This window comes from Musca vetustissima, unplaced genomic scaffold, assembly GCF_032173495.1.
Source record: "Musca vetustissima isolate MV318-11 ecotype Yass unplaced genomic scaffold, APGP_CSIRO_Mvet_v1 utg66416, whole genome shotgun sequence".
NCBI lineage: Eukaryota > Metazoa > Arthropoda > Insecta > Diptera > Muscidae > Musca > Musca vetustissima.
In genome coordinates this window covers 1,763-29,580 of record NW_026881963.1, presented here as the reverse complement: position 1 = coordinate 29,580, position 27,818 = coordinate 1,763, and the positions used below count along the sequence as shown (strand labels likewise).

Sequence of the window (27,818 nt, the reverse complement as noted above, 5' to 3'; positions counted from 1 at the left end):
TGCCAGCCATAATGTGTTGATGTGGGGGTTAGGTCATGACCATTATTATCGTGGCATTTGGTGCCAAAAAAGACAGCTATTATTGTTTTTTTTTACTTGGCCTGACAATTTGCTATTTTGTGGTCAATGACTGTTGAAAAATATCCATATTGATTGTGCCAAAAACAATTAAGCCATATATCATAGGCTTAAAAGGTGCCAATAATTACTTTAAAAAATGTGTCTACTTGGCTAACTAGTTTTTTTATTTTACCTTTAAAAATTGTGTACACATTCTTAAATTTTGTATTTTTTCCATTTATTGTCATTCCAGGACGTTTTGCATAAAATATGTGTCCCCCACGGCCAGGTAATGCGCATTGTCATATTCAAAAAGAATGGCGTCCAGGCCATGGTGGAATTCGACAGTTTGGATTCGGCAGCCAGAGCCAAAGAAAATTTAAATGGAGCTGATATTTATTCGGGTTGTTGTACTTTGAAAATTGATTTTGCCAAGGTGAGTAGAAAAAAAAGCAAACCCACAATTTATATACAAGAAATCCCCAAAATTACATTAAGGGAGACTCTGGAGCGTATGACTTCTATTAATTATAAAAAAAGCAATGAAAACTGGTGGCGTATGATTGATGCCAATAGTTATACGTTACACTACCCCCTGGAAAATATTTTAAATCCTGATTATTCCATTAAAAACCCAATTAGAAAATAAATTTTGCTTTTTTGGAAACAAAACACTATGTGTTTGTATTTTTATAATTTTTTCTATCCCTCTATTTACAGCCGGAAAAATTGAATGTCTACAAAAATGAACCAGAAACCAGCTGGGATTACACTCTCGCCACTGCAGGTATGTAAAGGCTTACACATTGTCGCCTTGTTTTACGTCTTTGTTGTTTTTCTTTTTTCGAATTTATTTATTTTCAATTGTTCCTTTTCAAAACAGTCAAAACAAAAGAAAACCTGATTCACAAAAAAACATTCCACATACTACTATATTATATCACTGTCTCTACTTCTATACTCTTGATACAATATACCTACCGATCATCAAAATTTTAAACACCCACAACAACCACAGCACAATCCACAACCCGATACCAGAATTAAAAATTATATAGAGAAACACTTGATTCAAAACTCTCTCAACACTATAAAAATTCAATATTTGCTTTGTGATAACTAGAAAAAATTATGAAAATTATGTTACAGGGGAGCGTATGATTGGTATTAAATTATGATTATAAGGGGCGTATGATTGCTGTCAGCACTTATACGCATGCTACGAACAAATTTTAACAGCTTTATTTTGATTTTGAAATTTTTAAAAATAATAACTAGACGTCTTCAGGTTTATAGAAAATCATCGCAATATCACAAAATAATTTATCTACTATATTAAAGTAATAAAGCCTCGATGTTATTTTCTTTAGTGACCTTTGTTGTACTCTCATAAAATTTATGGTAGAATATTAACTCTACTTGCTAGGAAGTTTATTCATGATCGTCATTTGCAATGTTGTTGGCACATTTAAAGAAACAAGGTCCTCGATTTGAAGATCAAGGACCGCCTATAGCATCTACCGTAAAAGAGAATTTCATCGAGACCAATAACTTCATAAATGTAATTTTTAATATTAATCATCTGAGCGTATGAGTGATATCAGTACTTATACGAATGAATGCAACCATTTGTGAGATAATGAAAATGGAAAATTAATGATCCCAAAAAGGAGTGTAGATGTTCATTTACATAAAACGTGTCCGATGATATGATTATTAAATTAAAACGTTATGTTCTGTCATATTATAATACGGTATTCCTACAGCATACTAATTTATATGTCATTGTAAAGTTTATTAAGGGAGCTCTGTCGTAATTCATATTCAAATAAGACCTCGATTAGAGGAACAAGAGCCTCATATTGCGTCTACAGTATAAGGTATTTTCTTTGAGATAACATGAGCTTATTAATTTTGATCATTTGGGCGTATGACTGCTGTCAGTACTTATACGCATGAATCCAACAATTTATAGAGAAATGATTTTGACTTTTCATGATCTTGTCATGGAAATGAAAGGCCTCAAAGAGGGATGTAGAGGTCCATTTACAGTATAAAACATGGCGTATGGTTAGTATATAATCTATTGGGCCCTCCTTTTTAAATAAATGTTAGTTTCAGAAAATTTTCCATATCGGCAAAAGTAATCTAAAAAAATTGAATATAAATGAGGTCTTTGGGAAATAGAAAATTCAATAGCCTATAATTGAACGAGACTCTGGAGCGTATGGATAATATTAATTGGGATAAAATCATGGGAAATGCTGGCGTATGATTGATGTCAATAGTAATACTTTACACTGTCCCCTTCCGGAAATAGAAAATTATTTTTTAATTGATTTTAATTTGAAATAAATTCTTTTATATCATTGGCCGTAAAATTAATGACCACATATAAGAAAGCAGAGGGTATATTACAGTATAATCGCCGTATGATTATTTTTAATAATTTTTATATTGGTGGGCGTATGATTATCATTACTTCTACGCACACGGTTAAATGAATTCTTAAATAACTATTTCAGATTTCTCATCCTTGGGCGCCACCTTGTTATTTTTCGATGAATTCCAATACAAATATTTATTTGACCCATACTTTTCAAACATTTTTATGTGATTTTAATCAAATTTTGACTGAAGTTGGAATTCATTATAATCTAAAATAAATGCTTTTATATCATTGCTCGTAAAATGAAGGACCTCATAGAATATATTGGAGTAATATTTACAGTATATAAGGTGACGTATGATTCTTTTAATTTTTTTTTAACGGGGGCGTATGATTATTGTCAGTACTTATACGCATGCGGTTAAATGAATTCATAAATAACGATTTAAAATTCATTTTCGCTTCCTTGGGCGCCACCTTGTTATTATTCGATGAATTCCAATTCATTAATATTTATTTGGTCTTCAAATATTTTTTATGTGATTTTAATCTGATTTGGATAGATTTGAATTTTTTTTATTACTATTGTCATTGTTTAGATTAACGAGTGGTTCACTGAATACATTATTCCGTCATAGTTGTTGTTATTGTTGGACATCTTCGCAGTCGTTTCTTGTTCAGGGTGATTGTGGTTTTAGCTTTTTTCATTTGATGTTTCAGCTAATTTGTCGCGTGTCACTAAAATGTGTGAATATATGTGTGGGTTGTTGTTGTTTGCTATTTTTTTATTGTGCTAAGAAACCAAACAACCGGGTGGTGGTGCTATGGTCATTTGTGGCCAAAAACAGCAACAACACTCTAACCAATTCATTTCATTCATTTTTATGGCCATTTTATGCGAAAGTTTTTTTTTTTTTTTTTGGGCAACAAAATTTCAGTTTCCACACAAAAAAATATTTTCATGTGGGTGGATTCGCTTGCTTCTGGTGGTTTAGAGAGACAAGCCGGCAGCTAGCCCGTCCGCCAGCTATACCCTCATTGCCTGTAGTGGGTATTTTTTTTGGAAAGAGGAGGGAAGTTTTGCATTGTGCACCAAAATAAACACAGACAGATGGACAAAATTGCAACTGGAGGAAAAACATTTTCCCGCGGAGAAGTAGGAATGAGGGTATTGCCGCCCGCATCAAATATGTGGAACATGTGAAACCAAATAAACCACTCGGTGCCTTTGCAAGCGAATTAATGTAATTAGCTATTATGACAACACCACCTCCGCACACTGCCACCAAAGGATTTATTTTTATTTTATACAACAACAATAAAAACAATAACAACAACAAATGTAAATTTGTATTGCCGGAAAGGTAAACATTTAACAATGGCAACAGAAGAAATGCTGTTGTATGGCAAAATATTGGACCAAAATTTCGTTGACGTTAACTGGCTATTATGGTTAAATTTGGAAATAGACAAGGGGTGTATACTAATTTTAGGTTTTGATAAGGTTTGATATAAATCCTGTAGATGTTTTGGGGGATTTGAGACCTTAGGAGTCCTCTACTTGAGAGTAGATTACCTGTTGAGGCCTCTACCATAGAGAAACCGATATGAGGGATCTCAACATATGCAGAATATAACCTCTGAGGACTTCTATTATTGAAGTGATTTCACCCGAACACCTCTATCATTAAATAGAGGTCCTCGGAGGTCATCTCCTGAAAAGTGGAGACCTATAAAGTTTCCTATTATAGAGTGAATGACCTGATGAGACCTCTACAATAGAGTTGCCGTTATCAGAGATTTCAAAATATTCAGTATATAACCTCTGAGGACCTCTAATATTGAACTGATTTCACTTGGGGACCTCTAACTTTTAATAGAGGTTCTTAGAGGTCATCTTCTGTAGAGTTCAGATATAAGAAGACCTCTATTATCGAATAAATGACCGGATGAGGCCTTTGCAATAGAGAAGCCGTTATGAAAAATCTCAAAATATGCAGAATATTACCTCTGAGGACCTCTAATATTAAACTGATTTCACTAGAGGAGGTCCTCATATTCTGTAGAGTAGAGACCTAAGAATTTCTCTATTACAGTATAAATGATCTGGTGAGACCACAACAATAGCTATCAGAGATCCTAAAATATTCAGTATATAACCTCTGAGGTCCTCGTACATTCAACTCATTTCACCTAAGGAACTCTTAACATTAAATAGAGCTCCTCAGATGTTATCTTCTGTAGAGTGGAGAACTAAGAAGCCTTCTATTACAGAGTAAATGACCTGAAGAGCCCTCTACAATAGACGTGCCGCTATTAGAGATCCCAACATATGCAGAATATGTCCTCTGAGGACTTTTAATATTAAACTGATTTCACTTGAGGACCTCCATCATTAAATAGAGGTCTTCAGGGTATCTACTTTAGATTGGAAAACAACAGAGGTTATTTAAGGCGAGTAGATGAAAGATGAAATATTCTTCAGAGTAGAAGTATTCAAAGGCCCCTACTGCAGAATAGATCGCCTCGGAAGTCTAAACCAGGACATTTAAACTTCCAATTTTTGGAATTTAACTATTTAATTCTCTCTTCTTCCCATTTTTATTCCCCTATCCTGGCTGACTCCATTCTCCACCTATCTGACAACCTGCCTGCCACCAAAGAGAGTTGTTATTTCTCCCTTTGTATTTGCTGCTGCATACAAAGTTTATGAACTCATGTTGTCATTTTTGTCTGTTGTCCTTTCAGCCAACTTCCTTTTATATTGTCCTGCAGCTCCTGTTGTTGTTGCTTTTTTTCTTATTTCGAAATAAATGCAAATTGTCTATGACACTATTGTCAGGAGGCTATTTTCCATAGGATCAGGAAAAAAACGAAAGAAAATTCGCCGACATTGTCAACATGGCGAACGAAGCTACAGAACAACACCATGGAATACAAGACAACCTCAAACCCCAGTCATTTGTTAATGTTTTTTTTTTTTTTTTTGAATTACTCTTTCATTTTAAAGTTTGTATGGGGTCTGGGCGTACATTGTTAAATAGCATGACTGGTTGTCTGTCTGGCCAGGTCCTAACAACAATGACACCTTTGAAAACAAAACTATCGGGGCAAAAAATAGTCAAGTATTCGTAAATAGTTTGAACAACAGCGAATGACACCCGCCAGAAAGCAGAAAAGTTCCTGTTCAGACATTCCAATTCCAAACAAAAAAAGAGGACTGGGTTTCTTTTGGGGGTTGGTTCCATTTTACAACTGAAAATGGGTTGACTTGCCCAGGCTTTGCTAGACAAATTGCATAGCTTGAAGGTGTTGGTCCCGAAAAATCAAACAGAAGTATGAATAGCATACGGAATATGGACCTTAAAAGTAAATTAAATATTACATGAGCCCGCACACACATATACTCCAGCATAAAGGTCCACACCGGTCCATGGTATAGGTATGAGACCACCCAGTTGTTTGTTGTCATGTGTGGCTGGAGTCGCATTGAATACCTCTTCCTCTGTTTTCTTATATTGTTCTGCTTCACATTCCCTATATTCACTGCTTCATTTGCTTTCTACCTTTCCTTCTTCCTTCCTGCTCTCATATCCCTTTATGCTCTGCTTCATTTGCTTTTCGCCAAATTAAAAGCCTAAAGGTATGCAATTGAAATTGTAATCCAATCTCCATTCTCCTTGGAAAGTTTGCCTGTTTCCCTGGCTGTCCTGCGTTCGCAAAACTTCCAAACAAAAGGCGGAAATCAAGGTGATGAAGTTTAAGGTGTAAAGAGAGAATGAGGAAGAAAAATGGAAAGATGCGGACAAAGTTTCCCACTCGCCGAACAAATAAGGTACAATCAAGCATTATTATCCGCATTTTTTGCCGACACCACCATTATTATGGGTATCCTGACAACAACCAAAGAAAAAAAATCCTTGAAAGGAGGAATGCTTTTTATGGAACAAAAAATTTAACCTCCATCGATTGAATGGGCTTACACCAAACCATAGTCGAAGATATGGCATTAAAGGATGAAAAATGGAGAGGGAAGGCATCAAAGGACATATTCGAAGGACTTCCAAGTCATATGCAATAAATCAGAAGGAAACTACAGCCTTCGAAGGCATCTTTTTTAAGAGAAATTGTCTCATCTCTTCCATGATAAATGGTCTTAGAGGTCATATACAGGTCGGAGATTATTCAATCTGTAGTAGATGTCCTACACATTTTATTCCTCCGAAGTCATTTTCTGCAGGGTAGAGTCTCAGAGGTCATCAAATGCACAATAGGAGGCCTCAGAAGTAACTTACTGAAGGAAAGGTGGTCTCAGAAATAACCTACTGTGGAATAGAGGCCCTCATAGGTAATCTTCTGTAGATTGGATGACCTTAAAGGTGATTTTCTGAGGAGTAGATGGCCTCAGAGGTTATCTGATGGAGAGATGATGGATTCAGAGGCATTCCAATGACGGGTAAATGACCATAAAAGTTACCTAGCACGGGTTACTGCACTTTAAATGGCCTCAGATGTACTATTTTGCAGAACCGATAGATTTAGAGGTCATCTACTGTAGAGTATGTGGTCTCGGAAGTTACCAAGGGCAGTTGACATCGGAGGTGATCTACTGTAGGTTAGATGGCCCAGAGGTTATCTGTTGAAGAGTCTGTCAGAGGTGATCTAATGCAGAGTAAATGCCCCCAACGGTAATCTACAGCAGATTACATGGTCTCAGAGGTAATCTACTGCGTGGTAGGTGGCCTCGAAGGTGATCTACTGCAGAGTAAATGGCCTCAGAGGTTATATTCTGCAGGTCTGATAACCTTAGAAGTTATCTACTGCAAAGTAAATTATCTAATGACGGGTAGGGTACCCCAGAAGTGATCCACTGAAGAGTATCTGAACTCAGATGTAGTTTACTGCAAGTTAGATGGCCCCAGAGATCACCTTCTGAAGCGTAGATAGCGTCAGAGGTGATCCACTGCAGATAAACTGACCTCGGAGTTTATCTACTGCAGAGGAAATGACCATAACGATAATCTACTGCAGTGTAGATGGCCTAAGAGGTTTTCTACTGCTCGGTAATTGTGATGACCTCAAAGACCTGCAAAGTAAATGACATTAGAGGTTGTCTGCAGGTTAGATAAACTAATCTACTGACCAGAAGTGTACCAGAGGTGATCTAATGTCGAGTATCTGACCTCAGAGTTAGTCTACTGCAGGGCAGATACCTCAGAGAGGACCTACTGTAGAGTAAATGACCTCCAATATCTTATGATGACCTCACGTTCATCTACTATGGACTAAAGAACCTCAGATCGATTATGCAACCTCAGATTTTATCTTCTATATAGTAGATATCCTGATATGTTCTCTACTGTAGCATATAAGTTATTCGAGTAAATTTTCCCTTTTTAAAAAAATTTCCATTTTTAATCTCCTCCACATCGATGACTCCTTCAAAATCCAATCAATCGATAAGGATAATGAGGGATAACAAAACAACAACAAAAGTGTTGGAATTTTCATCTTTACGGGATAACAAAACAACAACAATAATGTTAGTATTTTCATCTTCACGGGGTGTCCTTCCCGCATCTGGAAAATATAATTTTCCGATTGTTTTTAAAGAGATTCCTTTCCGACACGTTTATTTTCTTTTTGTGTTTACCAAGATGCTGGCCATGCAGGGTATAATATTCCACATGACCACGGGTAAAGTGTGTAAGGTAGGTATAATGGTGGCCACCACATGCCTTTTGAATCCCACGCCACATAAACAGAAATTGTAACGCCCACCTGGCAACCAAACGGACAGACTCCACATGTACGAGGAATGCTTAGAGCAGCACAACAACGACGTCGTCATCATAGTCACCCACCTGCTTTCATTATTATTGTTTTTTTTGCACAGAATAATTCAGTGTAAACATCTTGCTTCCGCCACATCGTCTTCTTCTTCTTCGTGGACCCATCTTTTGCCAGACAGCCTGTCTCCACCTTACGAAGTAAAAACGCATAAACGCAATGGAAGAACACTGAAGGTGGCAGGGAGGTAATGGGGTGGCATTTTGTGTTGCCTTTTGTTTGCATTCGTTCTTCCATTTGGTTTTACTTCGTCGTCTTCTTGTTCTTCGTCATCGTCTTTTCTTCTTTCCAACAAAAACATAAATTTTCGTTTCCAGTGACTGGTTCTTTTCTCCGTCTTCATTTGTGCTTTGTTGTTGTTATTTAATAGGAGAAGAAGAAGACGAAGAAGTATCAAAAGAATGTGAATTAAATTGAATGGATGCGGTGGTGATGGTGGGTCATGAATGAAACGAATGGCGATGGCAAGGTGTGTGGGGGAGGGAGATTGAAACCATTAATTTGTGGTTTTATTTAATTTAATTTATTCGTTCATTCATTCATTCATTCTTTTTATGTGCTTAGTCAGTCAGTCAGTCACTCGCTTATTCCGTTTTTGTTGTAGTTTGTATGACTGACAGTTTGTCATATTGTTGCTGTGTGTGCGTTTCTTGTTTGTGGCTATTATTTAGCCACAAATCTGTTTTATATTGACGCCAATTCATTAATACTAATTAATTGCTTGATCTTTGCAAAGGGGAAATAAAATGATCCACTTCGGGGTTAAATAAAAACGTCCACAAGATGTCCATATGAAATCAGTTACAAAGGTTTCTGAACGGTTCGAAAAATTGGTTTAAAAAATTCTCTGTTATAGGTTGAGGAGGACCAACAATAATTTTTAATAAATCCATTAGAAAAAAATATATTTGGAATTCTCGGTTAACAAATCTTCCGTTAGAACCCGAACATTTCATAAAATATTATAGAAAAGCTCACAACGTTAACATATCTTAAAGGAAGCGGGTGCGTATAAGTGTTGTCAACACATATTCGCTCCCGAGGTACCAATGATTTTAAGAACATTATGTTAAAGAAAAATTCTCTAAATATTTTATGGGAGATATAATTCTTTCGGAAAAATATACAACATATTCATCGAATAATTCTCAAGAAGTCTTGAAGCCTTAGATTGAAATTAAAAGTGAGCTCTTCCTTCCCACAAAAGGTAAAAGTTCTAAAATATTTCCAAAAAAGGTTCTTGTTTCGAGAAAACACCAATATGAAGTCCAAAAATGTCTTATATTGCAGAGTAGATCTCAGAGTTCGTCTAATGTAGTGTAGATGACATCCGAGGACATATACTGTATAGTGGATGGCCTAAGCAGATACCTATTGAGAAGTAGATGACATCTTAGGTGATCAACTGCAGGGTAGATGGCTTCAGAAGTAATTTACTGCAGGGTAGATGACCTCAGTGGTTGTTGACTGCTGAGTTGATTATCTCAAAGATAATCTATTGCAGATTGTGTGGTCTCAGAGCAGATGGCTATATGTCATCTACTCTATAGTGGATAAGAAATCATCTACTGCAAAATAAATGCTGTAATCTACATGGCCTCGGAGGTCATATACTGCAGAGTAAATGGTATTAAAAATGCACACATATTTATCGGTCTATAATAATGCGAACTTTCATATTGTCTATTAGAATACTGTCATCCTATGCAGATTATCAGAGTTTAAAGCTTCTCTATAAAATGGGACTCAGTTCGTCGAAGAGATTCAGTTCATTTCGTTTATGGGGACTTCTTTTAGGCCTGTCTTAGCTTTGAGATTGTCTAATAGATTGGTCCTTATTTCCTTCGTCCAGTTCGAGCCTTCTACTCGTATATAGAACCTGAGTGAGGCTTCAGTTCGGCTGCAAAGACTATAGGCACTGACGGAAACTTCTGTTTGTCCTTTGAGTTTCCTTTTGGCGGTTTTCTCAGCCAAATTTCTAGAAAGACAGCCTGATTCTTATGTTCGTTAATAAAGGCTGCCAGAGTCTCCAGTTCGTCTATAGACACTCAATTTATGTCGCATCGAGTCTTTACCTCGTTTATTGAGACTGTCTGCGCCTTCTATTCATCTATGGATACTACCTGGACTTTCAGTTCTTTTATAGGCATTGCCTGAATCTTCAGTTTGAATATTGAGACTTCTCTTAGGTCCACCTAAGCCTTGAGATCGTTTCTAGACACTGCATGAGACTTCTGTTCGTATATGAAGACTGCCTGAATCGTCAGGTCGTTTAAAGAGATTATTCGTCCATTCGTTCCATCAGTTTGTGTATAGTATCACCTTTCATGTCTGTCTAAGCATTCAGTTTGTCTTTAGGGACTGTCTGTGTCTTCAGTAGACTGTCTGAGCATTGAAATACTCTATAAAGTCTGCCTCAGTTCGTCTTATGGTTTCAGACGTCATCCCCTATAGATTGTATAGCTGCAGATGTCAGAATTTAGCTAAATTAAAGTGTGTCCAAGGGAGCGTATACATATTATCCACACGTATACGCACCCAAGTTGATTAGTAATTTCTCTACGTCGATTCTTAGCCTTCTGATCTGCTGGTAATCCTTTCAAATTATTTTCTGATTTACATAGATTCTCTCAGAAATAAGCTAGAAGAGTTATTTTAAGATCATATACAATAAATTAGATGACATCTACTAGAGAGTAGCCTTAGAAATCCGCTACAGTAGAGTGGATGGTCTCAAACAACATCTAATATAGCCTCTAATGTCAAAATTTAGCTAATTTAAAATTTGTCCAAGGGGAGCGTATACATATTGTCAACACGTATACGCACCCAAGTTGAATAGTAATTTCTTCTCAAAATTTGCTCAATCTTCAGAGCTGCTGGTAGTCCTTTCAAAGTATTTTCTATAATCTCATAACGAGAAATATCTCGGATTTATATAGATTCCCTCAGAAATAAGCTAGAAAAGTTATTCTAAGATCATATACAATAAATTAGATGATATCTACTGGAGAATAGCCTTAGAAATCCGCTACTGTAGAGTGGATGGTCTCAAACAACATCTAATATAGCCTCTGATGTCAGCATTTAGCTAATTTATAATTTGTCCAAGGGGAGCGTATACATATTGTCTAAACTTATACGCACCCAAGTTGATTAGTAATTTCTACTCAAATTTTCTCAACCTTCAGAACTGCTGGTAGTCATTTCAAATTATTTTCTAATAGGTTTTTTATAATTTTTGAAGAGAAATATTGCTGATTTTTAAAATTTTTAAAATGTTTTCCGTATAGTTCTGATAGTCCTCGATATAAAATTGACGTTTTGGGGGTTTTCTAGTCTTCCAAAATCCATATTCCTGAAAAAATACTAAACAATTATAAAATCTAAGCTAATTCTATGACAATTATTATTCATTATGCCCATTACAAAAATTTTTTGGCATTTGTTCCCAGATTTTTGTTTTTTTGCTTTGTCATAAACCCATAATAAGTAAATCCCCAAATATTAACACACGCACACACACACACACTATCCCAATCTCATTTATATACAAATACCATTTAGCCAATATGATGTATATGACTCTAGAGATTATGTGGTGTTGTTATTGTGTGGTTGTTATGCCGTTTGTTTGGCAGGATAATGAAAAATAATTGTTTGTCATAATAATGGCCAATGTCGTATTTTTTTGTTTTTTGTCGAACTTTACATAAGGGACAAATTTTAAATGGAAATGGTCACGCACAAGAGCACAATATGGATATGAGAAGAAAAAGGACACGCAAGGAAGAACAGAAAAACAATCAAAGTTTTCAAATATTATGCATGAGCCTTACACAACCACTTTAATAGACAGCAAGGACACTACCACCACTTGCCTGTTAAACAAATAAAACATTTTGTAAACGTATCCACCTCCTTCGGCTAAGCCTTTTCGTGTTGTATAAACCAAAACAATAGGTTAGTCCTTTGTAAATGTTTTGCTTTTACAAAGGATAACAAAAAAATACCAGCCAGGGAATAATGACAACAACACAGAGTGTCCTTTCATTTGAATTGGAATTTTGGGGATTTTTTGAGTAGGAAATACTCTATTCAAATTTGTATATAACCATCATGTAATGATTATTACCAAAGAGGATACTTCTTTTCCTCTCTAGTATCCTTTCAAGAGTTATGTTGTTGAACAAGAAAATCTTGTTCGCAAGCACATTTTTCCGTTTTATTTTGGGATCACATGTGAAATTGGAATATTTTATTTTTTTTTTGGAAGGAGTGCCTTTGAGTGGAAAGGATTTTTGTAGTATAAAAAAGAAAGGACAAATAAGGATGTCTCCTTCTTTTGTTGAATAAACATTCATTGATATGTATCGGCTTTTTGTAGGGCATATGATGTTAAATGCATTTGGTTTTGCCCCAGGACAGTGGGTCGTCGAAAAAATTCAAAAAATCCGAATCTGGTATATGATGACGTAAACGTGTTGTCAGCATGTATACGTTCCCGTTAGAAAATTTGCAATTAGTGTCAATGATATGATCCGAATTCGATAGGTTACGATCCTTTGATCAAGATTCAATGCCGAAAAAAAATCAAAAATTAAATACATGTAACGTATAAGTGTTGTCAGCATGTATACGCATGTGGGCCTCTTAAAGAGATTTCAATTAAGCCCTATTAAACCCCCTTATATAAACTTCAATTAATCATACAACCTGAGATCTATACAAATTCACATCAAAATTCCGTGCCTGGAAAAAAGTGCTCAAATAAATACATTTCTGCTTTTTGTACTGGGTATACTTGGTGTCAGCACGTATACGCCCACTTATGGAAACTAATATCAGGCCAAATAATACCTTGATTTTCTGGCCTAATCTCAATCCTTTCAGTTTTTTCCTAATGCCAAACTCATTAAATATGCTTTACCTATATCTTATTTTCTGCATCCTTTTCATGTTTTATTTATTTATGACCACAAGGACAACAAGCATATTTTCTTCGATGCTGAGGTGGAGGAGAAGTTCCTTTTCTGTTGATACTATTCATAGGATATATATTTTGTTTTCCTATAAATCCGAATGATTATATTTATAGAGATTATCTGTCGGCATTAGTTATGTACGTAAACACAAACACACTCACAAGACAAAAACAATATCCAAGGATACAAAGGACAATGGAATTGTGTGTGTGTGGGTATATAGGATTTCAAATTGTGTTTGAATATTATGTAGATTTGCATTGGAGTTTATGGTAGGAAAAATACGAGAACACAAGAACAAAACAATAACAGCAAGAAGAGGCAAGGACATTTGTTTTTGTTATAGAAGAGGTGTGTTTTTTTCCGTTCGGTTTCATAGAGAAAAGCAGAGAGTAAACAGAAATAATGAATATTTTCTTTTAATATAGTGAAATTGCTGGAGATGGCAAATAAAATGAATTTAAATGACTCTAAAGAGATACCAATGACAAAAAATCTGGGTAGAATAAAATAATTGTGCAATGGTCCGCATGGAAAAAATCTGAGAACGAAGAAATCTCTATAGTGATTCAGACTGAAGAGGAACATCAAAATGGTGTAAAATTAATTTCCATAAAATAAATTTTGAAATTATATTACAAAAAATAATAAATTTCTATTGTGATATAAATTTGCCTTAACGTGCGTATACGTTTTGCCAACACGTATACGTTTCGATGTATTCGCAATATCAACCTTTTTTATGGGAGCGTATACATATTGTCAGTACGTATACGCTCACAAATATAATTTCGATTTTTAATCTTCCCACTCCACTTAAATAATTTTTAAATCTGAATATTTTTAAGGGAGCGTATGAGTAGTGCTAGCACGTATACGCTCCCAAGCCAAGTAATATATTCCTTTGCACAATTGAAAACAATCGTAGGCCTTTAAAATGCACAATTTCCAAAGAAACTAATAAATATTACACCCTCAACATTTAGACAGTTTTGTTCTACAAAAATGAAGGGGAGCACAATAAACAAAGTGCAATATGGAAGGTAACAATTTTATATGCCACATATGTGACGCTCCACAAAACCACAACCTCAATTTCACTTTGCCTAGCTAACAAACAAACAATCTTCATTTATTTCCTATACCTAACTCTTCTATAAATAACCACTCCTTGTTTTCTATTTTTTGCCACACAAAAAAAAAAAAAAAAAACGAAGAAACAAATTAAACGGTAGGGGGTTTTCTCCATTTTCTTTATGTCCTTGAGGTTGACATCAAAATGTGTTGCCTGTCCTGCCCTGTCCCCCTTTTTTGCTTTCGATTTGAACGGCTGCTTTCGACTTTTGCTAAATTAAAACGAAAAACAAAAATCACAAGAAATAATAAAAAAACCGGTAGAAAAAATCCTACCATCGCAACGCAATTTCTTCTTCTTCTCCTTGGTTTTTTGCAAAAGACAATCAAACAAAAAGTCATCCATTCCATTCAGTCAGTCAATCCATCCAATTGTATATAGCGTGACAAATCTCCATTAAAAGTCGTGCCGTTGGAAAATCAAATAGACACAAAGAACGTTTTCTTCATTTTTGTTTTTTTTTCAGTTCTTAGACAATAATAACAAGGAGGTGGAGGAGGAAGAGGAGAAGAAGAGGAGTAAGGGAAATAACAAAGTCTACTTTTCAACTCCAAATAAAAAAATCGATAATAAATCGCAGTTGGGGGGCAGGGGGGTACCACACCTTGATGGCAGGACGAGATTGAGGGAAATATATAAATTACAAAGAGGTCAGATATAGTTACAAAAATCTGATCAGGAGAAACTTATTTTGCAATTTTCAGTCAATAATCTGTGGGCGCATACTTATTGTCAGCACGTATACGTCCTCAGATCAGATTAATATTTTTTGAAGATTTTTTTTACGCAGCAAAATTTTGATTCCTTTTGGTGAGGGGAAATTATTGTAGCAACGTTTTCAAGAGACCACACTTTTAAAGGCCTAATATTGCCACAAAAATTTGACCAAGAGAGGATTACTTTGAATTTTTTAGAAACATTTTCCATGAATAATTCAGGGCAATGATCTGTTGGCGTATACGTATTGTCGTATACGCTTAGGAGTAAAAAAAAAATATATATTTTTTATCACAGACGAAGAAATTATTAGAAATTATTATTAGGAAGATAATGAGGGAAATATATAAATTTTTGAGGCCTAACATTGTAAACAAAAAATCCGATCAAGAAAGGCTTATATTGAAGATTTTTAGAAACATTTGACACACATGATGTCAATACGTATACGATCTCAAGCACATTCAAAAATATATGTTTTATTTTTTTTCACACAACATTGTTCTAAAACTTTCATTCCTTTAGAAGGGGTTTTTATAAAAATGTTTTGTTTATGGTGGCGTATGAATTATGTCAGTACTTATACGCCTCGTTTAGCTCTTTTGTACTCCAATACCTATTGCAAATCTTTATTTTTTTGAAATTTTAATATACATTTTTCAATTTTAATCCATATAAGATGAACTCGTTTTGAGCTATATTGGCTGTACATATGATGGCGTATGATTTATGCCAGTACTTATACGCATCATTTCCTTTTTTTGTAACTATTGCAAATCTTTGTATTCATTGCAAATCTTTGTATTTTTTTAATTTTATTTTAAATATTTTCAACTAAAAATTTGAATTTGAGTTTTTCTCAATTTAAATCCATGTTTGAAAAACGCTTTTCGAGCTATATTGGCTGTACATAGGGGTGCGTATGATTTATGTCAGCACTTATACGCATAATTTGAATTCACTTTCTGTGTGAAAATAAATGTATTTAATACTTGTTTTCTTTAATTCTTCCTTGTATAATTATTTTTCTATAGATTGGGAACTCTATTATGGTTAAGAAGTTATCATAGTTAACATTTCAAAAAATTAAAAAAAAAAAACATTTTATTGACTCCAAGAAACATTTGAATTATTTATTATTAATTGCGTTCCAGCTCTTTAAAATCTTTCAAAAATTCCCTTAAATATTCCCAATACGTTTCAAGTACTGTTTTTCAAGCTATATTAGCAATACATATATGGTGGCGTATGATTTATGTCAGCACGTATACGCACAAAGAGAATTTAATTTATTTCTGAAAATAAATGTGTTTAGCACTGCTTTTCAAATGTAATTTTTATATAAAAAATTTTCCATATATTTTGGCTTTTTTTCTTCTTTAAAACATTTGAAGTTTAAAATTTTCAAATCGATTTTTATAACACAAATTTTAATGCCTTTAAATTGTTTCCAAAATTTAAATATTTTATTTATTATTTAATAATAATAAAGAATTTACATTGCGTGTGAGTTTAACACCCTCCCTCACAAGAACACATACCAAGCTCTACATGTCATACTACCAGACAGACACACTGTCAAACAATTGCCCTCTTACAAAATATGGGTGCGTGTTTCGGCTGTTTGTAAATACAAAACACGTGTGTGGTATTCCATTACACACATTTTTTTTTTTTTTTGCTTACATACCGACAAAGTAACCTGCACACATACACACACACTATAATTCTATATAAAATAAACTTCGTGATAGTCCGCTGCTTGTTACAACGTCGTAATCTCTGTGTGTGCGTGTTAATATTTTTTTGTTTTCGTTATTAGATTTTGATTAATAAATAAATTATTGTTCGCTCTTTTATTAGTATTATATATATATATATATATATATACAATGTAATTATAATTTTATGCATGCCATGTATGTATGATTTTTTGTGCCGTCTGTATATATTTTAATATTGTTATTTATATATGCATATCACATTTAATAGAATTTAATAATGTTATAAAGAATATATATATATATATATTAATAAATACACAATGGAATACAATAATACGTAACAAAAAATTACAATAAAACTATGGCAATTTTAAAATACCTCAAATACTACTACAAGTATATAATCCAGTAAACCAACCACCACTACCACCACCAATAACAACCTGACCACCAAAGGTACCACCAAAAATTGACATTATATTTATATTACTAAATATCTATAACTTACAAATAAAAACCGCAATACTGCCTTTTGAAAAAAAAAACGAACATAAACAACAACCAACATCATCATAATCACAAAGAGAAACAAATAACAACAACAGCAAAACAGACTCAACTCTAAGCAACAGAAAAAATGAAATCTGCAATCTACTTTTTGGCCAACAAACTAACACCATTTATCCAGAAATGCAAGATCCTGATTTTTCTACACATGAACAAACAATATCAAAATAACACCCTATGGCGGGTAACGGTACACAAGGCGTATGATTACCGAATCAATTATACGCTTCGTAAATAGAAATTGTAGGTTACCATATTTCTCAACATAGAAGAAAGACCGCAAAATGCAGGTCAAGGATTAGGGATAAGGGGATTCATAGAGATAATACTTTTAAATCGTGCAAATTATATATCCGATGATTTCTTAAAAAAAGAAGAAATAGGATTAGTTTCTGTGGGCCGTATGATTAATAAGAGTAATTTGCAGGTTTATTATACTGGTCGTACGATAAGTTGTGTCCCGCCCCAAAATAATAGTCCAGAATCCCCAACTTTATATATAAACAAATAAAGTCCTACGTTGCGTATGAGTGATAATAATTTATATTGCAAAGGGGTTCAATGGACCTATGATTGTCATATTAATTATACGCAATAAATAAGACATATTTGAGCTTATTCCAATTTTTTTATTGCTCTACAATATTGTGGGATTTCAATTCCAGGGTTTTCATAGACCTGAAAAAATCCACAGACGGGGAAGAATTTTCTAAATATTTTACAGAAGTGAAGGGAAGTAGTAGGGGTAGAACGTGTGGGGAAGACACCGAAACTTTGGAAAATTTCCTATATCAATGCCCTGCTTTTGCAAGGCTTCGAACGGAATTCATGGGAAGAGACTGGAAACTTCACTAAGAACACAGAATTCCTAGAAGCAACACCAAATCTCAGGCTGACTTCATTTAACATTATTTCTTTCTAGAGTACACAATAGGCCTTTTCCCTGGCTTAAATATGTTTTTCTCAAAAACTAATAATCCGATCGATTCCAAGGACGTTTAGGACGTTTCTCTGAAAGTGTATAACTAGTGTATAAACTAGGATAAATCCGAATGGTCAAGGGGTGGGGTTTTCCTCAAAATGCTTTGGACTGTGATATGCATTTCACTATTCATAGTTTACTCGTGCCCTGAATTTATTCTTAAAATTCCCTCGTCTTATAAATACAAATAATGTCCTTCTCTGCGAATGATTAATAATAATTTATATTTAAATGGTTCCATAGAACGTATGATTACTGATATGAAGTATACGCAAAGGGGTGACCAATTTAAAGGACTTTGTTGGGCTTTTTGTTTCTACTGTTTCTTAATTTTAAGTATTGGGGATTGTATTATTTATGGAGTCCGATGCAGAAAAATTTACCTTTTTAATCTGCACAAAAGGGTTGTACTAGTTCTGCTCCCAATTATTATCAGTATTTTAGTACAAGAATTTTTCAATACCAATTTCTGAAAATGTTTTATGCTATTCTCTGATATGCCTTCCACTTTACAAAATTAATTCTTGCCCTGAATTTATTCTCAAATGTCCAAATAATGCCCTTCTCTGAGAATGATTAATAATAATTTATATGTTAAAGATTCTATAGGGCGTATGATTACTCATATTAAGTATACGCAAAGGGATGACCAAATTTAACTTGTAATTGTTTCTACTGTTTCTTCATTTTAACTATTGAGGATTGTGCTAAATTTGATTCCGGAGTCGGGCACGGAATTATAAAATTCAGACTCCCAATTGAAAAAAAAAATATTTTTACTTCTTTCCTAACATTTAATGCACCTAAACAAATGATGAGGCAAAAAGAATACATTCTGAACTTTCTTCTAAAATTTTAATGAAATAAATAATGAAGTCAATTATGTTCGGTTCTTATACGATTTTCAAAATAATCAGGAGTTTTTATAGTAGTCCTTTGTAGGGCTTTTACCTTTTAATTCTTAAAAACACCATTTCCAAACAATATCTTAAAAAAAATACACTGACACTTAACTCTATACTTCTAATACCCCCTCAAAACCAGTTCGTTTTATTACTAGTTCAAAACAAATTTCTTTTGTTTGGTATTTTTTCTTCTTACTTTTTTGCTATGTCTTTACTAGAATATTTTTCTGTAGATTTCAAAACTAAAAAAATAAACTTTTCAATATTTACTAATATTTTAACAACAAAATTAATCAAAAATGAAAAAAAAAAATCTCAATAACAAAGAGTACTTGTAAATATATAAATATAGGACCTCCCCCCATATTTAGATTCAGTAAATTTTGTAATATATAATTTTGTTTGCTATTAATTAATATAATATTGAAACTGAACTGAAACTTTGCAACAGCAACAACAACAGCCAACAGCAATCAAAAAATCAATCAAAAATAAATCACAACAACAACTACAACAAAAAATATATAATAAAAAACAATTATCAGCAACTAATGCTAAATATATATTTTTAATTATTTAAAAAAACAACCACTAAAAATAAATCCCAAACAGAAATAAATAAAAAAAATTTGCACCATTTTTTGGAAACAAAAATCCCTTTAAAAAATCAAAATCAAAAAATTCAAAAACTTGAGCAACAACAGCAATATGCCTTTCTCTGTCTTATGTATTTTTGTATGAAAAAAAAACATTAAAAAAAACCAACAGCTACAACAGAAAAACAAGCAACAAAATTCTCTCTCTCTTTATATATCTCAAGCCAAAAATCAATATCAAAATTCCAAACAACATCAACTACAAAAATCAAGACCCAGCAAAATTACATCAAAACAACAACTACTACTACAACAACATCAACAAGAAAAAACTGATCAGAAAATCAAAAATCAATTAACCCCTCCTCAACAAGAACAAATGAACAACAACAACTACAACAACAACAAGAACATAAAAATAAATAAAAAGGAACAAAAAACCAAAATTCAAAAAAATATCTCCTCTCTCTCTCTGAATGTCTGTGTAAATAAAAACAAAAAACTGAAAAATGACTATAAATTTCGCTTGTTTGTCTGTGTGCAGGGTAAAAAATAAAAGGTCAAAGGTGAGAGCAGCAACAGCAGCAGTAACAACTACAACAACAGCAGCTAAAGCAGCGAGAAACTGGATTATCTACGAAACAAAATGAAGGAGGGAAAGGCCAGCCCTGTTAAGATGGAAATTCTAAAAGAGAGTAACTTGAACTTCTCCCAGAGACTTGTGAGAAGAGTATCAAGAGAGAGCAGCACCATAACCTATCTACTAAACCTACGCTAATGGAAGAATTCCAATTTTCAAAACTCCTCCCTATATAAAAAAAGAGAGAATTGTATCTATTTGCTCTCTCTCTCTCGCTTCTAAAGAGTTATTGAACAGATCGGCTTAAAGAGTTGCTAAACAAAAATAAACCACTTAAAAATAAACAAAAATCAAACCAAATCAAATGGAAAATTCTGAAATAAAAAACAAAAAGGTTTTTGAATTTTTTGGTCCAATAAAAATTAAATTTTTGGAATAAAAATAAAATCTAAAAATGTTTGTGTGTGGTTGTTGTATGTGTTGAGTTGTTGTTGGTTTTACAAACAACAAGAGGACATTTAGGCAAATATATTTTTCTTGGTTTTCGAAATTTTGAAAAACAAGCTCTAATGTTTAAGTGAGATCTGTTCAATATTATAGAGGAAAAGGGGAGCAGGAGTTTTGAAATTTGGAAAATTTCCTCTTCAGGTTGAATCTAGGAGGTTATGTTGCCTTCTCTCTCTCTGTCTCGCTCTCTTGTATCCCCTTGTGATTATGATGATGATGATGAATGTTCGTTTTCAAAATGTGCTCAAAAAACGTAGTGTCACTGTGTGTGGTTTTGAAATGTGGTCTGTGACCGATCGACAAATCGTCCGGCCGACCCTATCATCGGTCCAATTCTTCATCAAGGGAGGTGAGTTTTTGTTGAATTTTTTTACTTCATTTTAATTTCCACAAAAACAATTCCACCAAAGACAAAACACACACACATACACACAGCTTCATTTTCGTTTTTTCTACTCCAAAAAATTCAAAACTCTCAATGAATATTTTTTCGAATATTGCTTTCATAAAATAAAATTATTAGCACACACACATGCAAACATTGATTTTTATTAAATATATTTTATATGTATTATATGAATTTTATATTACATGGATCGAAAAATGATCTGAAATTCCACCGACCTATAAAATCAGATAAAATGAAGAATCTAAGAGTAGGGGTTTGACGTTCGAGATGGCTATGAATCGATTTAGCCTCAATTAGTACATTTTTGGATTTTCTTAGAGGATACAAAGGCTAAGATTTTCTGAAATTTACCTCAAAAAATTCTAAAGGCGGAAAGAATTTCCTTCATAGCCAAAAAATTGCTATCTTCAGTCCTTTGAACCCATCATTTAATCAATTACTATTAATCATACGTTGAAAAAGTTCGACATTTTTTTCATTGAGATGAACTTACGATCATATTAGTAATAATAAAATAAAAATAAACCCATCAAATGGTTTAGAATCAGAAAATTGGAAAGTCCTTAAGGATCTTATTTAAAAATAACCTCAAATAAATTCCATGGTCGGAAAGAATGTACTTCTATGCTGGGCAAGCTAAATGATCAGTATGATCAATAAAAATTGATAATATCATAGGGTTCAGGGGACGTATGATTGTTAAATTAATAATTCGCCTCAAAATTCGAAATAAAAACCATATCTGCTACATTTTTAACTTAAGGCAATCATTTTGGAATTTGTGGATTTTTCTTTGAGGTAAAAACCGATAATACGAAGGGTAAAATTCATAAATTCCATTGTCTCCATATTTCTAATTAACCACAAAAAAATCTACAGTCGGAAAAAACAGAATGACAGAATGAAATCACATTTTTTGGTTGTCGAGCTCATAGGGGGAAATATGGCGAACTTCCTAGCATATGATTAATAATAATTGATTCTGATTTCTGGTGGCGTATGATTGCTATATTAATTATACGCTACAAAATTCTAAATTAACTCCAGGCAAAATTATACTAAAATTATACCGGCAATAAGTGGAAGCTAAAAATTTACTATCATTTTTCCATTCAATTCTTTGTAATTTCAAATTATATATATCAAAATTTCCTGTTCCAATTCACGCTACAGAAAATTGCCCTACAGCCATGGCTGCATTTTAATTTGTCACATCATACTTTATTCTGAGAACATATTCTCCAGCATCGATTGGCTCAGAAAAAATTTTAGTCACGTACAATTAGTTAATAATACAAATTAATGCACATTGCTGGGCAAGCACAGGTGGTTACAAAGTTTGCACAACGATTTGAAAAAATAAGCAATAATTGGTTACTTTTTAACCTGAAAAAATGAGTAAAGTGGTAAACTTTATCAATATCGCCTTTTTTAATTATTAGATTTGCCCAAAAGGCACCTCTCAATCATATCAATTCCCCACTAATCTGGGTAATTGTGATTAAAAAACAAAACAAAAATAACAAAAAACTACAATTCTGAAACACATAAAAAATTATATACACATTTTGTCGTTCGGTTCATACGCCTGAGAACGCAAAAACCAAGTCAAGGTCTATAGGCCATTTTTAGATTTCAGCAGAGAACAGTTGAGAGAAAAAAAACCAACAACAATTTGTTAACAAGTTTTCTATGGCAGTCATCGCCAGCAGCCTGGCTGTTTATGATGGCTATGAAGCTGCAAGTTAACCCTGTTTTTTTCGTTTCGTTTGCCCTGATTGTCGTGGTTAAGTGATTATTTATTTTTTTGCCGTTGTTGTTGTTTAATTTTATAGAATAAAAAAATTAAATAGAAAAAAACTGCTGCGAAAACCTGTTATGCCTTAGTTTGGTATTAGATTTTTATATTCACTCGTTTTCGCTAGACATTATCAATAAATAAATATTGCCAATAATTGGCAGTCAGTCACAACTTGAGTTTTTTTTCGATTTGCTACCAGTTGTATTTAATTGGCCATTAATTACTGGGAACGTCAATGCATTACAACATGTTGTTAACATTTATGGCAAAAAATAAAAAAATACATATATATATAACTAAATTGGTCAACTTTTTAAAAATTACCGAACCAAAATTTGGCACAAGAAAAATAAAAAAAAAAAAATCAACAGGGGGAATATGTCTTCAAAGAAATGGAAAATTCGAAAATCATTTTCAAAATATGTCAGCAAAAATTTTAATAACGAATAAACCCTTGTTTGTATACATGAGGGATTCCAAAAATGTTTACTTCGTGCTAAGTCTGAAAAGTGAGTTTTTCAGTAGAAGCTCTCAAAGTATGGAAGTTTCATATATCTTACGGGCCATGCTTAGTACATTATTGCTTATAACTTTGGTTTGGATTGCCCGATGATTACCAAAATTTCAGAGAATATAAATTAAGGACCGTAGTATCTAAAAAGGTAAAGAACTTTAAAACAGGCTAAGTCGACTTAGCATACTATGGTTCGGAGGCGTCGAAATAAAATAATATTTATTATATTGTCAATTGTCAGGCGTAATATAACAATCATACGCCCCAAATCCCATATAATAATTATTATCAAACATACGTCAGAATTTTTTTCATAGAAAAGTTAAAAACAGGCATTTTCTTTCAAGCTGATCCAGATGTTCTCTGATTTTTTTTTCGAGGAAGGAAATCATTGAGGATTGGCCTTTTTATACTCAAGCTCAGTTTTTTATGTTTTTTTTACCCTACACAACTATATTGTCAGGTTATTATAGTTTTTATTAGCCCCAAGAGTTTGTAAAGCTGCGACCCACCTTTATGTACACTGATCGTCATATCTCGACTAGTCGATCTAGACATGTGTGTCCGTCTGTCACGTTATGTTCTGGCCAAAGAATACCCCTATGGTTTTTTGTAATGATATTTAATATTTAGTGGATGAAATGTACCAAACAATAGAGGACAGAAAAATGTAGGCTGGTGGCTTGGATATTTTGCTTGAGGTTCCGATTATGGCCAAGACCATTAGTGATGAATAGAAAATATTTCGGGGATGAAATGGACCGAAAGAAGTTACAATTATCAGCCGAACATCACAAATTGTCCATGGGAAAGGCGATCTGTTCAACAAGTTCGAATGGATATCTTGATGACGAACTTTTTTGTGTTAAATAACAAAAATTGAATTATATGGAACAAATTTTCATCCCGGAAACCATTATTCGGAAAAGACGCTGCAAAGGAACTATTTAACACTAATTGGTCAAAAGACCGCAAATATCGCGAAATATTACCAAGTCTCGGAATGTAAATTCGCAGAAATTTAGAGCTCAGTGGAAATTGTGTAGGGTATCATATGGTCTACCGTCTCCGACTATGCTGCTCCGCTCCGGGTTATATATAACTTACTGCCCGATCCGTTTTTTTTTTTAGATTTTATAATTAGGATTATTTTTTATAACTCCCATTCGGGGAGTTGGCGCATGCCCAAATATACCCCAAGGATCTCACATGTAATTTAGAGGGCTGACAAAATTTTGTGGCTATAGCTTCATAATATACCGTGCTTTAAATAATATTATTCTTTTTTTTAATATATCGCCTTATGTCCCCATGTGGACCCACTAGTCAAATAAGGGGGTTAACTTCTTTTATAGTTTTATGTGTGGCCTATCTTTTGTTTGTTTGTTTACTTGTTTTGTGTTGGCTTATTTTTTATAAGCAAACATAGCAGCTTATATTTGAGTTAGCAGCTCAATGCCTCTGTTTTGTTGTTGTTGTTGTTTTATCTACTTCTCCCCCTCTTCTTGTTGTTGTTGCAGGCATTTCTTTGAATATGAATAGAAATTATCTTTTGATTTACATAAAAACGAAATGAATAATTTGTTTTATATGAGATTATTATATGACTGGCTTTTGATGATAATGAAGATGCGATAATGACGATGTTGTTGTTGTTACTGCCTTTTTCGATGAGTAGCTACTGTTAGTAAGAATTATCACGTTGTTATTTTTGTTGTTGTTCCGTTCTGTTATGAATGAATAAATAATTAATGTTAACTGTGTTAAGTGAATCAAATAAACAAACAAGATTTCGGTTTCATTGATGATGATGATAACTGACCTATCTTAAAAATTCGGTTTATAAATTTGAAACCAAATTTTAGTGATCTTTTTCTGAAGTGAAAGAGATGAGGGAAGGGTGATACATTTGGTAATTTCAAAATTGTCTCAATAATATTTATAATATATATTATTATATTGAATTATAGAAGTTTATTTTTTGTACTGAATTTTAAAATTATATTCAACATTATTGATAAAAATTCTAATTCTATACCAAAAAAAAAATCTCCAGAGGAATTTCGAGAGTATATTGCCCGATTTTTAATGCAATTAATTGTAAAAGATTTCTGTTGATTTCGTATATAATTCATAGTAACAATTACAAATTATTTTCTGATCTCCTACCTAAGCCGTTTTACCTCCTCCTCGTCACAATGCTTCTTTCACCTACCCCTACTCATAATGCTTCTTTCCATCTCTCTCTCTCTCTCCTCATTATACACATATATATATAATTTTTACATTTATTTTATTTATGCAAATGCCATCCTCTAAAGTAAAAGTTATCTTAAAAAAACATCCCGAGTTTCTACTCCTCCTCTCACACCCTTTCAAAATTCCACTTTTGCATTCATTATTCCCAAGACCCCATCATCACCTTACCTTTTGCAATTCACTTAAATTGAATTCTAATTTGTATCCAAATCAAATAAAAATTAAATCAACTATTGAAATGTAGAATTATTATTACAAAAAAAACTATCAATGCGGACCGAGGGGTGGGATGCAGAGGTTGGCATACGAAGCAGAGCATACTTGAGAATTTATTCAAATCGAAAACGCTTGTGATGACGTTGAAGCATTGGTGATAACCTGCTGCAACAGAGTGTTAACTAGTGCAAAGCAGAGGACGAGAGAGAGAGAGGGGGAGATGTGAAGAGGAATTTGTGGGGGGTTAGGTGGTGTAAGGGGCATTCGAAATCCATTGAATTTGAATTCAGTAATTCAATTCAAGTACTAGCACGAAAATTACTTTCAAGTACATTATTAAGGTAGGTAGTAAAGAGAGAGACAGAGAAATAAATAGAGAGAGTGGAAGAGGAAGGACAGGTTGTGGTTTGACTGCTGGTGCTGGTGTGTTTCCAATTTCCATAAACAAATCTTGTGGCCAGAATAACGTTCCAACATTACTTACTTACTATTCCCACCCACCAAACCTTGATGACTTCCCCCTCAAAAGCTGGGGAATAGTTTTCTCCCCGCCCAGTTCCAAACAAAAACAAAAAAACGGAAACTTTCCCAACGTAATTTGCCTTGCATATTCTATTCTATTTTTTTGTTACTATTGTTGTTGTTTCTGTTCACTTCTCTAAATATCCTGAAGATCTGAAAAAAATCCGACCTTTTTCTAATTTTTGTATTTTTGTTTGGTGTTTTCTTCTTTAATTTTAGTTAAAGAAATTACCAATGGACGTTCACCTTTGCTTCAGGAGCCACTCTATGGAACACGTGCTCAGCAATACAGTAAGTAGACGAGATGATGTTGTGTGTGTAGTAGATATGATGAAACAAATCATAAAAACAAAAAATTTTATAAATTAAAAAAAAATATATATGTTGTTGGTTGGTAGTTGGTGTTGTTTTCCTGGTAGAAATCGGATGGGGACTGACTCTCTAACTAATCTCCCGAGGGAAGGACTTCTTTTTGTTGTTTAATAAGTTTAGTTTTTAAGCAAACAAGAAAACTAGCTTCTTTCATCCTGCTATCCTTGAGCCACCTAAAAGTTTTAGCAAAAGTTTCTCTAGGTATTTGTCTTAAAGGAAGAAGGGGTGGGAAGGGGTTTGAGATTATTTTTGGTTCTGCACTGCAGTCAGTCATCATTTGCTAATAAATGCAATCATACACACACACACCAGACTGTGTATGTGTGTGTGTGTTCTTTGGCTCCAACTTTGACTATCATAACTAATTACAGGTAATGCTGCAGCACAGTCGTCTAGAAGTTTTCCAGGAAACCAACCAACCACTACAGCCATAGAAACAAATTATTGCAGACTTAACCACCACCACCACAGCCCCCAACACATATGCCAGCACTGGCTACTCTATATCACAAGTTTTTGGCAAAAGTCTCAAAAGCAATTTAGAAGTTTTGGGAAAAGCAAGATGAAGAGATTTTAAATAAATTTCAGAGATTTTAAATAAATTTCAGGAATATAAGGCAATCATTTTAAATAGTTTGAATTTTTTCTGAGGAATTTTTGCTGTAGAAAAAGACACCTCTGGCTGGCCTGAGGAATTTTTTTCTATAGAAAAAGACACCTCAGGAGAC

The 27,818-nt window shown here is 33.5% G+C and overlaps 1 protein-coding gene across 1 annotated transcript; it reads left to right on the top strand.

Annotated features, from left to right (window-relative positions):
- The first annotated feature begins 299 nt into the window (after window positions 1-299).
- On the top strand, window positions 300-27,017 carry LOC133328055 (heterogeneous nuclear ribonucleoprotein L-like). Its single transcript, XM_061536604.1, has 3 exons — window positions 300-496; window positions 781-847; window positions 26,938-27,017. The coding sequence occupies exons 1-3, from the start codon at window positions 353-355 to the stop codon at window positions 27,015-27,017; spliced, it is 291 nt and encodes a 96-aa protein (XP_061392588.1). The 5' UTR covers window positions 300-352.
- The last annotated feature ends 801 nt before the right edge of the window (window positions 27,018-27,818 follow it).

Excerpts from the sequence above, each read along its gene's own strand:
- LOC133328055 (XM_061536604.1), top strand. The coding sequence starts at position 353 with ATGCGCATTGTCATATTCAAAAAGAATGGCGTCCAGGCCATGGTGGAA. Across the intron at positions 497-780 it reads TGAAAATTGATTTTGCCAAG|CCGGAAAAATTGAATGTCTA; the intron begins GTGAGTAGAAAA and ends CTCTATTTACAG. Across the intron at positions 848-26,937 it reads TTACACTCTCGCCACTGCAG|TTAAAGAAATTACCAATGGA; the intron begins GTATGTAAAGGC and ends CTTTAATTTTAG.